The sequence below is a fragment of the Lepidochelys olivacea genome (assembly GCF_965140295.1).
Source record: "Lepidochelys olivacea isolate rLepOli2 genome assembly, chromosome: 1".
Taxonomy (NCBI): Eukaryota; Metazoa; Chordata; order Testudines; family Cheloniidae; genus Lepidochelys; species Lepidochelys olivacea.
Genome location: NC_140411.1, coordinates 173,433,899 through 173,450,907, shown reverse-complemented (window position 1 = coordinate 173,450,907; position 17,009 = coordinate 173,433,899). Strand labels below are relative to the sequence as shown.

The 17,009-nt window shown below is 42.2% G+C and overlaps 1 protein-coding gene across 1 annotated transcript; it reads right to left on the bottom strand.

Moving 5' to 3' along the window:
• Positions 1 to 2,052: 2,052 nt before the first annotated feature.
• Positions 2,053 to 6,100, bottom strand: LOC311524909 (uncharacterized protein). Its single transcript, XM_084636555.1, has 2 exons — positions 4,243 to 6,100; positions 2,053 to 3,061 (listed from the first exon to the last, which is right to left on the bottom strand). Exons 1-2 carry the CDS (start codon positions 6,081 to 6,083, stop codon positions 3,040 to 3,042), a joined length of 1,863 nt encoding a protein of 620 aa, XP_084492681.1. The 5' UTR covers positions 6,084 to 6,100; the 3' UTR covers positions 2,053 to 3,039.
• Positions 6,101 to 17,009: the final 10,909 nt, after the last annotated feature.

The window sequence follows — 17,009 nt, the reverse complement described above, 5'->3', positions numbered from 1 at the left end:
GTGCTTTAGCTTTTTCCTCTTTCTGTATTTTGAATAAAAGTTTTAAGATTTTTTTAATGATGATGGTTGTCATGTGACTAAGAAGGCTGTGGTCTCTGTACTCAAAACCCTGAACCATGTTTAACTGTTTACTATTGTATAGCAAAGTGTCATGTTAAAATCTTTGACTCTCTAGACCCATTTATTCCATTGAAATTAACATAACATAGGTGATGGGAGAAGTGTGGCAGCAGAAATGTGTTTGAAGGAGGGAAGGCATTAAAAAACATCTTACATTCTTGACCTGAACACAGTGCTCTGACTTCAGAGCAGATATTTCCTGGCCTGGGATATATCAGGAATACCAAGAATATATTTTTTTAAAAAAAACCTTAAAATCACTTGCTGGGTTTTGATTGAGTATTCCTCTTCCCCTTTCCACACAATTCTTGTTACACTGTTCTTGGGTGAAAGCTTTGTGAAACTCCCACAGAGTGGATGAGCCACTGAAGTTTTTTCCCCCCTTGTCAAGGTTCCTCCCCCACTCTGAACTCTAGGGTACAGATGTGGGGACCTGCATGAAAAACCTCCTAAGCTTATCTTTACCAGCTTAGGTCAAAACTTCCCCAAGGTACAAAATATTACCCCCGTTATCCTTGGAATGGCCGCTACCACCACCAAACTAATACTGGTTACTGGGGAAGAGCTGTTTGGACGCGTCCTTCCCCCCAAAATACTTCCCAAAACCTTGCACCCCACTTCCTGGACAAGGTTTGGTAAAAAGCCTCACCAATTTGTCTAGGTGACTACAGACCCAGACCCTTGGATCTTAAGAACAATGAACAATCCTCCCAACACTTGCACCCCCCCTTTCCTGGGAAATGTTGGATAAAAAGCCTCGCCAATTTGCATAGGTGACCACCAACCCAAACCCTTGGATCTGAGAACAATGAAAAAGCATTCAGTGTTTTACAAGAAGACTTTTAATAAAAAATAGAAGTAAATAGAAATAAAGAAATCCCCCCTGTAAAATCAGGATGGTATATATCTTACAGGGTAATTAGATTCAAAAACATAGAGAACCCCTCTAGGCAAACCTTAAGTTACAAAAAAGATACACAGACAGAAATAGTTATTCTATTCAGCACAATTCTTTTCTCAGCCATTTAAAGAAATCATAATCTAACACATACCTAGCTAGATTACTTACTAAAAGTTCTAAGACTCCATTCCTGTTCTGTCCCCGGCCAAGACGACTACAGACAGACCCTTTGTTCCTCTCCCTCCTCCCAGCTTTTGAAAGTATCTTGTCTCCTCATTGGTCATTTTGGTCAGGTGCCAGCGAGGTTACCTTTAGCTTCTTAACCCTTTACAGGTGAGAGGAGCTTTCCCCTGGCCAGGAGGGATTTCAAAGGGGTTTACCCTTCCCTTTATATTTATGACACGCCCCCCAAATCTCAGCTAGGTTGAAACACTGGCTGGGATTTCTTCCTGGAGCTCTAGGAAAACAGAGTTAATAAGACACATGCATCTCTAAATATACTACCAAGTACATAAAGACTAACAATATTTTCCACATCTCAAGGACGATTTTAACCAGTTGATTCTGGGAAACTTTCACGGGAGAGTGCATCAGCCACTTTGTTAGAAGCTCCTGAGATGTGTTGGATGTCGAAATCAAAATCTTGGAGAGCTAAACTCCACCGAAGAAGTTTTCTGTTAGTTTCTTTGACGGTGTGAAGCCACTTTAGTGCAGCATGGTCGGGTTGCAGGTGGAAACGCCGTCCCCAAACATATGGGCGTAGCTTTTCCAGAGCGTAGACAATGGCATAACATTCTTTTTCAGTGACTGACCAGTTGCTTTCCCTCTCAGACAGTTTTTTGCTGAGAAACACTACAGGGTGGAATTCTTGATCAGGTCCTTTCTGCATTAAAACTGCTCCCACACCACGCTCGGATGCATCTGTGGTTACTAGGAACGGTTTGTCAAAGTCTGGGGCCCTTAGTACAGGGTCAGACATGAGTGTCGCTTTAAGCTTGTTAAAGGCCTTCTGACACTTTCTGGTCCACTGAACAGCATTTGGCTGTTTCTTTTTGGTTAGGTCTGTCAGTGGGGCAGCGATTTGGCTGTAGTGCGGTACAAATCGTCTGTAATAACCGGCCAAGCCTAAGAAGGATTGAACCTGTTTCTTTGACTTTGGGACAGGCCACTTTTGGATAGCATCCACTTTGGCCTGTAGGGGGCTGATAGTTCCTTGACCCACCTGGTGTCCAAGGTAAGTCACTCTGTTTAGGCCTATTTGACACTTCTTAGCCTTAACAGTTAGTCCTGCCTCCCTTATGCGCTCAAGGACTTTTTGTAGATGTTCCAGGTGGTCTGCCCAGGAATCCGAAAATATGGCCACATCGTCAAGGTAGGCGACTGCATATTCTCCTAATCCCGCTAGGAGACCATCTACAAGTCTTTGGAAAGTGGCGGGTGCATTTCGCAGCCCGAAAGGGAGTACATTAAATTCATACAGCCCGAGATGTGTGATGAAGGCTGACCTTTCCTTGGCAGATTCATCTAGCGGTACCTGCCAGTACCCCTTGGTTAAGTCCAAGGTAGAGATGAACTGGGCCCTTCCCAGTTTCTCTAATAGTTCATCTGTGCGTGGCATGGGATAGTTGTCTGGGCGAGTTACAGCATTTAGCTTACGGTAGTCCACGCAAAAACGTATTTCCCCATCTGGTTTGGGAACTAGAACCACTGGAGATGCCCATGCACTTTCAGAGGGGCGGATTACCCCCATCTGTAACATATCCTGGATCTCCCGTTCTATAGCAGTTTTAGCTTGAGGAGACACCCGGTAAGGTTGGACCCTAATTGGGTGAGCATTACCTGTGTCAATGGAGTGGTATGCCCGTTCAGTCAGTCCTGGGGTGGCTGAGAACGTTGGCGCGTAGCTAGTGCACAGCTCCTGGATCTGCTGTCGCTGCATACGCCCAAGGGTCATGGAGAGGTTCACCTCTTCCACACCACCAGCACATTTCCCTTCGTAGTAGACACCTTCAGGCCACTCAGCGTCGTCTCCTCCCTGGGCTGTAAACTGACAAACCTTTAATTCTCTGGAATAAAAGGGCTTTAGAGAATTAATATGATACACCTTAGGCTTTCGGTTGGAGGTGGGGAATGTTATGAGATAATTAACAGCTCCCAGGCGCTCCTGGACCACGAATGGCCCTTCCCACGATGCTTCCATTTTATGGGCCTGGAGCGCCTTTAAGACCATGACCTGGTCTCCTACTTTGAAGGAACGCTCTCTGGCATGTTTATCATACCAGGCTTTTTGCTCTTTTTGAGCATCCTGTAAGTTTTCTCTAGCAAGGGCTAAAGAGGTTCGGAGGGTGTTTTGTAGGTTGGTTACAAAGTCCAGAATGTTAGTTCCTGGAGAAGGTGTAAATCCCTCCCATTGCTGCTTCACCAACTGCAATGGCCCCTTAACCTCACGGCCATATACAAGTTCAAATGGGGAAAACCCTAAACTGGGATGTGGTACAGCTCTGTAGGCAAAGAGCAACTGCTGCAATACTAGGTCCCAATCATTGGAGTGCTCATTTACGAATTTACGTATCATGGCCCCCAAAGTTCCATTAGACTTCTCCACCATGCCATTTGTTTGATGATGGTAAGGAGTGGCAACCAAGTGATTTACCCCATGAGCTTCCCAAAGGTTTTTCATAGTTCCTGCCAGGAAATTAGTCCCTGCATCTGTGAGGATGTCGGAGGGCCAACCTACCCTGGCAAAAATGTCTGCTAGTGCCTGGCACACACTTTTAGCCCTGGTGTTGCTTAGAGCTACTGCTTCCGGCCATCGGGTGGCAAAATCCATGAAAGTCAGTATGTACTGCTTTCCTCTGGGTGTCTTTTTCGGAAAAGGACCCAGAATATCCACAGCTACTCGCTGAAATGGAACTTCAATGATGGGGAGTGGCTGGAGAGGAGCTTTGACCTGGTCTTGGGGTTTTCCCACTCTTTGGCGCACCTCACAAGACTGGACATAGGTAGAAACATCCTTGCCCATTCCCTCCCAGTGGAATGACCCCCCCAAACGGTCTTTGGTCCTGTTCACCCCAGCATGGCCACTAGGGTGATCATGGGCTAAGCTCAAGAGCTTGGCCCGGTATTTAGTTGGAACTACCAACTGTCGCTGAGGATGCCAGTCTTCCTGGTGTCCCCCAGAAAGAGTTTCCTTGTATAAAAGTCCTCTTTCTACAACGAACCTGGATCGATTAGAAGAGCTGAGAGGCGGTGGGTTGCTCCGTGCCGCCGTCCAAGCTCTCTGGAGGCTTTCATCTGCTTCCTGTTCGGTCTGGAACTGTTCCCTTGATGCTGGAGACATCAGTTCCTCATGGGATTGTGGACCTAGGCTTGGTCCCTCTGGAAGCGATATAGGGGATGGAGCTGTTTCTGTTGACTGTGAACCGCTCTCCGCTGGTGCACTATGTTGGGATTCAGGCTCCGGCTGAGCCTCTTGTGTAGGGTTATCGGCTGCTGCCAGTTCAGGTTCGGTGGGGCCCTCTGGTTTTGAGGTTGCAAGTACTGGATTCAGTGCTGACACGGGGTCTGGTGTTGGTTGTTTGGCTGGTTCCGGTTCTGGGACTGGTTCCGTCTGGGTCTCTGGGACTGGATCCACTACTGCTGTTGCAGACATTGGCCTGGGGTCCAGGTCCATCACCTCTGACTGGGTCCTGATAGAAGTTTCCGGAACAGAGCTAGGCCTCACGGCTTGTTTAGCCTGGTTGCGGGTGACCATTCCCACCCTCTTGGCCTGCTTCACATGATTGGCCAAGTCTTCCCCCAACAGCATGGGGATGGGATAATCATCATAGACTGCAAAAGTCCACATTCCTGACCAGCCCTTGTACTGGACAGGCAACTTGGCTGTAGGCAAATTGAAAGAGTTGGACTTGAAGGGTTGAATCGTCACTTGGATCTCTGGGTTGATTAAATTGGGGTCCACTAAGGAAGCATGGATAGCTGACACTTGTGCTCCGGTGTCCCTCCACGCGGTGACCTTCTTCCCACCCACACTCACAGTTTCCCTCCGCTCCAAGGGTATCTGGGAGGTATCTGGGCCTGTGGACCTCTGGTGTGATTCCGGTGCAATGAACTGTAATCTGTTGGGGTTCTTGGGGCAGTTGGCCTTTACATGCCCCAGCTCGTTACACTTAAAACATCGTCCAGCTGACGGGTCACTGGGGCGAGGAGGGTTGCTGGAGAACGGGGTGGTGGGACGATAAGGGGTCTGGAGGGTTCTTTGGGAGGTAGGTGGGGCTTTGGGCGGCCCCCGGTAATAGGGTGTGGTCTGGGGTGGTCCCTTCTGGTCTCCGCTCCAACTGCGACCAGTTTTCTTCTTCTCTGCCACCTCCACCCATCTGGCTCCAATCTCTCCTGCCTCAGTTACAGTTTTGGGTTTCCCATCTAGGATGTATCTTTCTATTTCCTCAGGAACACCCTCTAAGAATTGTTCCATTTGCATTAGGAAGGGCAAATTTACTGGAGATTCAACACTTGCTCCTGATATCCAGGCATCCCAATGTTTTACAATGTGGTAGGCATGTCGGGTAAATGACATGTCTGGTTTCCACCTTAGGGCTCTGAACCTCCGACGAGACTGCTCGGGTGTTATCCCCATTCTGACTCTCGCCTTGGATTTAAACAGTTCATACTTGTTCATGTGTTCTTTAGGCATTTCAGCTGCCACCTCAGCTAAGGGTCCACTGAGCTGCGGCCTCAGCTCTACCATGTATTGGTCAGTAGAGATGTTGTACCCAAGGCAGGCCCTTTCGAAGTTTTCTAAGAAGGCCTCAGTATCATCACCTGCCTTGTAGGTGGGGAACTTTCTGGGATGGGAAGTGGTACCTGGAGAAGGATTGCTAGGGTTTGTTGGTATATTCTGCTGGGCCTTTATCCTCTCCATCTCCTCCACATGCTTCCTCTCTTTTTCCTTCTCCTCCTCCTTCAGCCGCATGAGTTCTATCTGTCTTTCATGTTCCCTTTGTTTTTCCTCAGCCTGAAATTTGGCTAATTCCAGCTGTAGTCGAGCTGAGGATTTGGCCATTCTAACCTCTCTGTTTTTAACTAACTTTACACCCGAGGTTTAGAAATAAACAAACAAAACTTGGCTGTAAAATTTTGCTGTGCTGGAATAGAATACCTATTCTCTGATAGTGATTGTCAGCCTACAGAAAAAGACAATTCCCTTGTCTCTGCTCTGGGCCCAAATTAAAGCAAAAAACCTCCAACTACTTGGAAACCTGCTTACCCAGCCCAAAGAAGAAAAAAAATTTCTTTTCAAACCTGTGCTCCTTGTAAAACAAACAAAAAAAAATCAAAATCCTAAAAAAAAACCCTGCCACTTTTGTCTCCAGGCAAATGGGTAGAGCACACACCCCCTATTTACTTTTAGGAAGAAAAGAAAAAAAAAAAAACCTCTGGGTTGGAAGACTGTGAATTTCCCTGCAGGAGTTAAGTACCCTGCCTCCAGGCAAGAAAACCTGCAATTCACAAGATAATCCCCTTTTGTCTCTGCTTGGCCACAAAGCAGAGAGACACCAAGCTGCTTTCAGTTTCAAAGCTGCCTTCTGGACTTCCTAAAAATTCCTTTTTAAAATCTGTATTTCTAGTTCAAAAAATCTCAACTGGATCTCAAAATGATTTCAGGTTAATCCCACCACTGTGCCACCATGTCAAGGTTCCTCCCCCACTCTGAACTCTAGGGTACAGATGTGGGGACCTGCATGAAAAACCTCCTAAGCTTATCTTTACCAGCTTAGGTCAAAACTTCCCCAAGGTACAAAATATTACCCCCGTTATCCTTGGAATGGCCGCTACCACCACCAAACTAATACTGGTTACTGGGGAAGAGCTGTTTGGACGCGTCCTTCCCCCCAAAATACTTCCCAAAACCTTGCACCCCACTTCCTGGACAAGGTTTGGTAAAAAGCCTCACCAATTTGTCTAGGTGACTACAGACCCAGACCCTTGGATCTTAAGAACAATGAACAATCCTCCCAACACTTGCACCCCCCCTTTCCTGGGAAATGTTGGATAAAAAGCCTCGCCAATTTGCATAGGTGACCACCAACCCAAACCCTTGGATCTGAGAACAATGAAAAAGCATTCAGTGTTTTACAAGAAGACTTTTAATAAAAAATAGAAGTAAATAGAAATAAAGAAATCCCCCCTGTAAAATCAGGATGGTATATATCTTACAGGGTAATTAGATTCAAAAACATAGAGAACCCCTCTAGGCAAACCTTAAGTTACAAAAAAGATACACAGACAGAAATAGTTATTCTATTCAGCACAATTCTTTTCTCAGCCATTTAAAGAAATCATAATCTAACACATACCTAGCTAGATTACTTACTAAAAGTTCTAAGACTCCATTCCTGTTCTGTCCCCGGCCAAGACGACTACAGACAGACCCTTTGTTCCTCTCCCTCCTCCCAGCTTTTGAAAGTATCTTGTCTCCTCATTGGTCATTTTGGTCAGGTGCCAGCGAGGTTACCTTTAGCTTCTTAACCCTTTACAGGTGAGAGGAGCTTTCCCCTGGCCAGGAGGGATTTCAAAGGGGTTTACCCTTCCCTTTATATTTATGACACCCCTAAAGCCTAATAACTGCAACCCCCTACCTACTCTTAACCTTATAACATCCTTCTGAAGAAGGTCAGTAGTAGCAGTATCTTCATTTTATAGGTGGAGAATCTGAGGCACAATGACTTGCTAAAATATTACACGGAGAACCTGTAGCAAAGCCATAAACACAGCACAAGCCTAGTGACTTTCAGGCCTGAGCCTGTCGCATAAAATCATCCTTCCAACACCAAGGGGACTTTTTCAACTATTGTGTAATAGTTCTTTTGTGTTTACATGTTTCTTGTGATTAAGATGAAAGGCCAGGAAGGATAATTAATGGGGAAGGCAGAGTCTAGTTTTATGATGTAAAACCATATATGGAAACAAGATATGTTTTTGGAGTTGTATAAATAATGATGACATTCCTGTGAACCAAATGTTCACATATAGAAATAGACACGAATGTCATCATTATGTCAGGTTCCTTAATCTTTTCCTGTGCTTTTGCTTTAAGGTATTGCCTCCCTTTCTGAAGGATATTTTATGAGTTTTTATACTGAGTGTTTTGTCCCATTTCAAAAGTGTCTTCCTCCACTGAGCTACAGTGTCACAATCATCCATATTAATTCAATAAGCCGTCTAGATAGAAAAGGGCTGAAAATAGGCTTTATGTAAAAGGCAATAACTTGAATATGAAATCACAATATTTTTCTTGATAAATATGTGTATTTAGATATGGATAATATTATTTATTATTATGCCCCTACAGTCAATGTCTGGGTTTACAGTTACTAACCAATGTTGTATGACTTGCAGTGTATTCTGCGGTCTACTCTCTTCTTCTCCCAGTGGGGTATTGGCCACTTCTTTGTGACAGAGAAGATAGGTTTATATATATTATCTCATTATAAAATTTTAAAATGACGGTCAGAGTAACCAGTAGTTAATGTGATATATGGGGAGGAAGTAATGGGATTGTATGTATTGTTAAAATTGCAAACAAAAAACTTCATGATTTCTCCAATACTGCCCTCATACTTAGGAGGAGCTCATAAACATCGACAAGCTACGGTCACCGTGCCTCAGTGGGTCACAGCTAAGGATGCCAAATTCAGGATGAATTGTTGAGAAATAGGGCAGACACAATCCAGACTGGTGGTTATTCTTCCATAAGATATACCAAGCCAGTAACAAAAGTAAACTTCTTGTTAAACCAGTGTGTTAAGACATAAGTAAAAAATGTAGTCTCCTTAGGTATTCCAGAACTCATTTTATCTCCCAGATACTAGACTTTATGAGGAGTGGTTATTTAAAAACAGTTTAATCAAACAAGGGGTCCTTCTAATCCCAAGAGTTCAGCCAGGTGGCTAGGTCAATATATAACTCAGATCTTACCCTATAATCATTCTATTTGCCATGCTTTCATATCTAATATTTAAAGATTTATTTATAGGCGTAAAGAGGGAGGAAAGAGTTAAAATGGTTAAGGAAATCAAATACATACAATCATTGCAAAGTTCTTGCATCAGTTTGAAGCAGTGATAGAATAAACTTGTCAAGTCTCTGGTAACTTCCAAAAGATTGGAAGGTCCTCAGTACATGCTCCTTTTAGTGTAAGTCCATAGTCCAGGGATCAGAGTAGGAAAGAGGCAAAATGGAGACATTTCCAGGGTTTTTGATACCTTTATCCCTGTGGAGGGATGCTCTCGGTCTTAGTTTGTGGACAATTACAGGCACAAGATGGAGTCCATGGTCACATGAGCTAGTCACAAACCCTTACAAGTTTTGTTGACTCATAGGAGTAGCCATTACCCATATCCTGGCTGAAGCATCCATGGGAAGGCTCATCGGGTGGGGACAAGCTTATATATCCATTGTGAGAGCTAAGTGGTCCTTAATGGGCCACCATCTTGAATGGTCCATTCACCATATGCTGGCTAGACTGGATGTAAACTAACTCTTGGGTGTTACCCCAGGAACAAACACACTTGAAATACAGATATATAGTCAATATTCATAACTTCAGATAAAAAAATACATACATACAGATAGGATAACCAGAATCAGCAAATCATAACTTTTCCATTGACACCTTACATAACATACTTTGTACAAGATTTATTGCAATTGTGTAACAGTGGCAATATTAATGATATAAATTGTCATATTTCAGTTATACAGCATCACAACTACCTCCTTCTAAACCCTTCTTAGATCATTCATTTGCCATGATGACAAATCTTGACAACAGTTAGGCAGCTGCTGTGCTGTGATCACTGCCTATCTTGTTTACCAGTACTGTCTAATGTTTCTTTTTGCTCTCTGGTTCGTCTGTCTGTGTATCTCTTGTCTCTTGATTCATGCTTCGGTCGCAAGCTCCTTGTGCCAGGAACAGTCTTTGCTCTGTGTTTGTACAGTGCCTTGCTCATTAGGGTTTTCATCCATTCCCATGTCAGTGAATGCAGCCATAGCTCTGCCTACTTCTCGTCATTTCCCCTTTCTGGATTAGGTGCAGGGATCAGGACAGAAACAGTCTTTTGAGCTCAGGAACTGGAATTCTGCCTGAATCTTATGTGTGTCATGCAGGGCCAAAGATGACCTAGTCCGTCCCCTCTCGCTGCACACTAGTGAAAGGCCCATGCAGAGTATGGCCCTAAAGTTTTATTAAGATTACGGTTCTGATGTATCTTTCTCTAGCTCCATACCCAGGACACTGGGAATATTTCAAAGATTTCCAGAAGATCCATTACATATTCGGTTATGAAATGAGCAAAGGAACAAATGAATGAGCCATTAAAGGAATTTCTCATGGATTTAGAGAACTTTATTGTATAAAAGAATATTTTATGTGTCTAGTAAAATATATTTAAAAAATCAAGTTCTACTCCCTTCAACAGCAGAAGCACCAACTGTACGTGAGAACTTTAACAAACAATCATTGTCTCTGCATTACAATGTATGATGTGATCCAGAATGACCCCATTCACCTATTGTTTAAATGGGCCACATGATTCACCTATTCCAGTCAATGCAATTTTACATTCTTTTACATGTCATTGAGGATGCTTCACATATTAGGCAGATTATCATTCATCCTTCCAACATGTGAAAAACTGACAAGAGTAGAAAGGACAGTAGAAAACTTCATAAGCTAGTCATGTACTTTCAGAGGGCACAGAGCATCTTTACGTGATGTTGAAACATTAAGGTGAAACTGAAAACATACTGTGATGCTGTAACAGATTACCAGCTCAGGCTAGAGCAATTGGGCAATTCATTTATGTGTGTATATCAAAGAAATGCTAAAAGGTCATACTGTGTGCAAGCCAATTCACTTGTTAAAATAGAGCCAAGGGGGGGCGTTATCACATTATATTTACATGGCATATGCCCAGGTAAGAATGCTTTCTCTACATTCATGAAAACTAGTAAAATGATAATGGCATTATCTTCATTTATCTATAAACTTGTTGATTGCTATTGCATTATACTATGTATGTCCCTAGATAATAACCCTAGATCAAAGTGTGCATATAGTCAGGTGTTAGAACTTCATGAATACTAATAAGTGATACTTGTATTGTTTTTTTCTTATCTATCCCTATTATAAAGTAATGACAGGCAATTGCATTATGTATACCGCTCTAAATAAGTTACTTGTGAATCCAAAAGAAGTAGAAGACTAACTTCAAAGCAAGGGTTGTTGAGTTCAACAATGGGAATTCATAGACTATCTGCATTGCTTATTCCTCATCAAAGGCAGAACCCACGTGGGTTGACATCTGTTAGCTTGTCTTCTGTGAGCAGAGTCTACATATACTGGCTTAAGAGAATGATCCTGCATCTCTGGACTGATTCAATTCTGACAGGGAATCCTGAGGGATCAGACAGAGGTCCCCAAAGCCATTTTGGGTATCCCTGAGAGACTTCTGGAGAACTAGCAGACATTACATAACTGCTATCATTTGGAGTACAAACTTGCATTACAGGTGAGTCTATTCTACCTGCTTTAACCTCTCAATAACTCTTTTTTTCTTAGCTAATAAATCTTCAGTTGGTTTATTAGGGAAATTGGCTATAGCATTGTTTTTGATGAGATGAAGAGGATCCATTGTCTTGGGGTAAGTGACTGGCCCCTTGGGCTAGGAAATAACCTAAAATGTGGTGAATTTTGGTTTTAGTGACCTTCCAACTTAAAGTCCAGTTTGTTTGGGAGACTGTCTGCGGCTCCATGATAAGACGAATATAGTGATCCAGGAGTTCACATTTGTTACTGGTTTTTGGTGAAAACTATTAACACAATATACCACTAGTTTGGGGTGTCTGCCCTGTTTTTGACAGTCTGACCTTAGATTGGCACTCATGGCTGTGAGCCATCCGACACCATGGCACATACATTGCTTTCAAGTTTTACAGGCTTACATGCTTTTCATTAGTAGTTACATCAGGCATATGTCTGTGGTTGGAATCTTCCTGACTCTCTTTTTTTTTCTTTTTTTTTTTGCCCATTTATCCCAGATCTTCTCAGACTCCCAAAGCTACTCTTCTGGAAGGCAAGAAAACATATTTAGTCTTTCCTGGAGTCCCAAATGGCAAGTCTCTTGTCTCTGTGTGCTTTCCGTAAAGGACTCCATAAAAGCAAGTATTTAAGTATTTACTGAATATTTAGTAATTCTGCTTTTGCTGAATACAAAGTCAAAACTATCCAGGAGGAAAGAAAATATTTCTCCCCTTCATCTTTCCTAGACTTGCTCATACCTCCATGGTTCCCCAGGCAGGCTGAGTTTACAGCTGGATATACACTGATCAAAATAGATGACAGTACAATATATCAAATGGAAGACAGATGAGGTGGTGACATTGTCAACTGTTAATGTGAGGTGAAGGTAATGAAGACACATATTTGTATTATTAAATGCCACTACATGCCAATAAAATTGTAATAGCCTGCTAATCAGCCCTTCCCAACTGGTGGATTACACTGCTCTTTAATCCAAAAGACCATACAAAGCCAATTCCCCAAAGTAGATGATTAAATTAATTCAAGAAGCCAAAAAACAAAGGAATGACTTTTGAAATTTGATCCTGTAAACTATTTAAATGGATATATGGGATGTTCTTTAAAAAAAATAGCAAGGGGTTTGTGCAACCGAGAATATTTCTCTAATAACTTAATTAAAATGCAACTTAGTTTAATTAGTTATAAACTAGGAGTATATATGGGTGCTCCATTACCCCAAAAAACCCTTCAATAAGTAACACACACACTTTTTCAGACCTTTGCCCAAAGGTGTGCTTAGGATAGTTAATTTATATATAATGTAGGTTCCCAGTTGCTAAAGGGATAACAACACCAGTTACTAATAATTTTCTTAAGGTCTCTGTTAAAGTGTTTTCCTAACTTTTAAAAAATGCATGTTTTATTTGCTGCCAGAGATTATTACTAAACTTGTTTGTGAAGATGTATTGAAACAGCTAGAATATGTAGCAATGTGACAGCAGATGAGTGAACTTCAGACATACACTTGCGTCGCTTTCATTCAAATACTTATTTATTTATTTTTAGTCAATTGGTATCTCTCTTCTCTTGATACACAATAATGTAGGTTTGCTGGTTTTAATAATACCTTGAGTGCTGTGGGTGAAAAATGCTGTAAAACTAGAAAGTACTTCACTAATATTCATTCATCATGCTTTATTGTACCTCATCAAGGTGAGTAAATAATCTCACACCATTGTTCAACTTAAATCAGACCAGATGTTTCTGATGTGAAATACTGATTTAGTTACCATCTTTGAAAATCCTTTATCGAAACGATTCAAAGATTTGTAAATTGCTTGTATTACATTGATATAGTTGTGCATGTACTCTAGAGTTACCAGGAGGATGTTTTAAAAAAAATATTTTCTTGGAACTAAATAAACAAAACATTATTTCCAGTAACTGGAAGATGGTACATTATTAAACATATACCCTAGATACTGGAGCTTGTTGAACGTCACAAATGTGGCTTTCATTGAAATGTAAAGAACATTTTCTTGTCACCCCTTAAGATACAAGTTAATTGCTCTTTTCCCCCTAATGTCAACCATCAATAACATTCAGCATTAAGATGACTGCAATGTACCCATGAGGAAACTGAAGCTGGTAGAGTCAAAATAAATATGTTCAATCTTAAATGGATTTTAAATCTGTGTTTCACTCCTTCTCTCATGGTTTTCATAGACAGTACTGACAGTGTTTTATAATCCTTAGTCTTTAATTTTTAATTAATGAATTTTGTAAGGGCTACCTTCTGTCCCCTTTACTTGCTCCGGACAGTTCCCAAATAATCTTCATTGTTACTACTTGCAGAGTTGAGTACTACTCAATTGGAGTAAGGTTGGCAGAATCAGGCCCTAACCATTTAAATAGTATCATGAGCATGGCATAATAAGAATTCATAATTAAGATGGATTAACAATTCATATAAGGGAGGTGGTGAGAACTCATTGATAAGGAGACCAGCACAGGGAGGACTGATGCAGGATGAGGGTTTAGAGGATCTGAAAGTGCAGCAGTGGGAGATGGACAAGCATAAGGGATACATGAAAGAATGAATCATACTAAAGTATGAAGACAAAATGTGGCAGGGAGTCAGAGGAGAGATGTAGATTAATAGAATTTAAGGTCAGAAGGAACCACCAGATCATCTAATCTGACTTTCTGCACATCTCAAACCACTAACCACCCCCACAATGTTTCTCCTGGATTGAGCCCAATACCCTGGATTAGACTAAAATATTACAGCTCTCAGGAGACTAAACTGTTGTGTGCCACAGGCAGAGAATGAGGGACAAAGATGCACCAATACCCAAGGCTTCTGCTACAGCAGGGAGTTGATTTGGTGATATATATATCCAGATTGATCCTAGGAAGCAGCCTGTGTCTGATGCTGCAGAGAAAGCTGAAAATCCCGCAAGGTCTTTGCCAATCTGACTGAGGGAAACATTCCTTCCTGACATCAAACCTAATTATCAGTATGTCCCTGAGCACGTGAGGAAGATCCACCAGCCAACCATCTGAGAAAGAGAATTCTCTGTAGTACTTTAGAGCACCATCCCATCCCACCTGGTGTCCCATCTCCAGCTGTGTCCACCTCTGATGTTTCAGAGGAAAGATGGAAAAAAATTCCTTCCTGGCCTTTTCAGGTAACTGACTAAAGCATGAGATGTAGGGCTTGTCTACACTACCACTTAAAATCTATGTAGTTTACATCGCTCGGGGTGTCAAAAACACACACCCCTGAGCAATGTAAGTTACATCGACTTAAAGCAGTGTCTACACCACAGTATGTCAGTGGGGGATGCTCTCCCGCTGACATAGCTTCCGCCTCTCACTGAGGTGGAGTAATTATGTCAATGAGAGAGCACTCTCCCATTGGCGTAGCACATCTTCACCAGACATGCTACATCAGTGCCACTGGATTGATGCAGTGGTGCCGATGTAGCCTGGTAGCGAAGTCAAACCCTTAGGAATATAAAACATCGGCCTGGAGCAGAACCCCCGGAAACACAAAGCGTAGTGTCTCATCACCCCAGCCAACCTCATCTTCCAATCCCAATTACAGACCTTGATAAATGTACCATCGTAAAACTAATTTGGTTATTTTCCCTGAAAACTCCTACTGGGAGGCTATTCCAGAACCTCACTCCTCTGATGGTTAGAAACCTTCTCTAATTTCCCCGCCTAAATGTGTTCATGGCCAGTTTATAACAATTTGTACTTTTGATAACATTAAACTTTAATGGAGCTTTAACTTCTATAGCTATTCCCCCGCTCTGGTGTTTACCCCTGGAACATGGCGGCTGCCACCTGAGTGCCCCCTCATGGCCAACTGTGCTTCTACCACACCCCTTTTCCCCCCTTCTTCAGGGGACTTTAAACAAACCTCACACGGTCTCTCTCATGCAATCGAGTTCTTCTGTGAGGTCTGGTTTCTTTACTTACAAAGTTACAAAAAGAAGCAAATGTAAATCCAAGAGGAGAAAAAGTCATTAAAATTCATTCAGAAGTCTAGAGCAATATAGCCAAGTTTCTACAACAGCTTTGCAAACTGAAGAGCCGCACCCAGGAAGAAAATCTTTCCCAGAAAACAGTGCTATTCCCTATTCAAAGAAGAGAAAAGGTGCTCCCCCAACAGAGTTTAAAATCAAATGTTCATCACAGTGCTTAATAGTACATTTCAAAGTTTGTTCTTTTAGAACAGCAGGCTCACAGTAATCCGTTTATCAAATAGGCTGCTATTGCATACTAACTCAGATTCTGCACCAGCAGGGTATAATCGTCAAACTCCTAAATGAAACGGGGCAATTAGAATGGTTGGATATCTCACACAAGTGCAGGACACCTAGAAAGGTGTTAGATATTATTACATAAAAACCCTTCATTTTTTGAAGAATTTAAGGTTGCAGAAGCAAAGTTGGGAAATGCCAGAATTAAAGTTGAGACAATGCAGGTAAGATAATATCTTCTATTGGACAAACTTATGTTGGTGGAAGGTACAAGCTTTTGAGCTACACAGAGCTCTTCTTCAAGTCTGGAAAGGAAGCAGAGTATCTGAGATAAATACAGGTTGGGACAGATTGTTAATGGGTAACACGTTGGAGACAGTTACTTGAAATGAAGTGAGCAACTGGGGGTTAGATTGTTATGCATAAAGGGTTTGAAGTGAGCAATTCAAAGTAGGCAGTGTAATGAGCTACAAATTATTATGACCCATAAAACCAGTGTCCCTGTTAGAGCCATGGCTTTTGGTGTCTTACAGACTTAGAGAATTGAGTTCCCAGACTCACCTTTTGAAAGTGGTGTTGTGCAGGTTTCCTTTGAGGACAACTATTGAAAGATCGGCTGTAGAGTGATTGCTATCTGAAACGTATTTTCCTATAGTTGATATGGTGGTTTTGTCTATTGATTTTTCTTTGTGGATTCATTCAAGAGTGTAGTGGTTGTCTGGATTCACCTACATAGTTGTTCCTGGGGCATTTCATGCATTGGATGAAGTATACCAGATGTCGTAATAAGCATGTGACCCAGGAATCTTCAAAGGTGTGTTTTGTGGGGTATTGATCATGGTAGCCATGGACATATATCTGCAGGCTTTGCATCTACTGTTCTGGCAGGGTCTGGTGCCACTTTGAGTTGATGTGTCCTATTTATGGGGAAGTTGCTTCTGATGATGAGGTGGGAGCTGTTCAAAGCCCAGAAGAGTGTGTTTTGGAAAGATCTATTTCAGGATATGGCCCCCATCAAATATGGATTGAAATTGTTTGATATCCCAGTTCCAGGGTGACATGGTAGGTGACAGCTAAGGGTGTGCAGTCAGTGGATTGTCCACACAATCCTAATCTGTCCCTCTTGTGCATA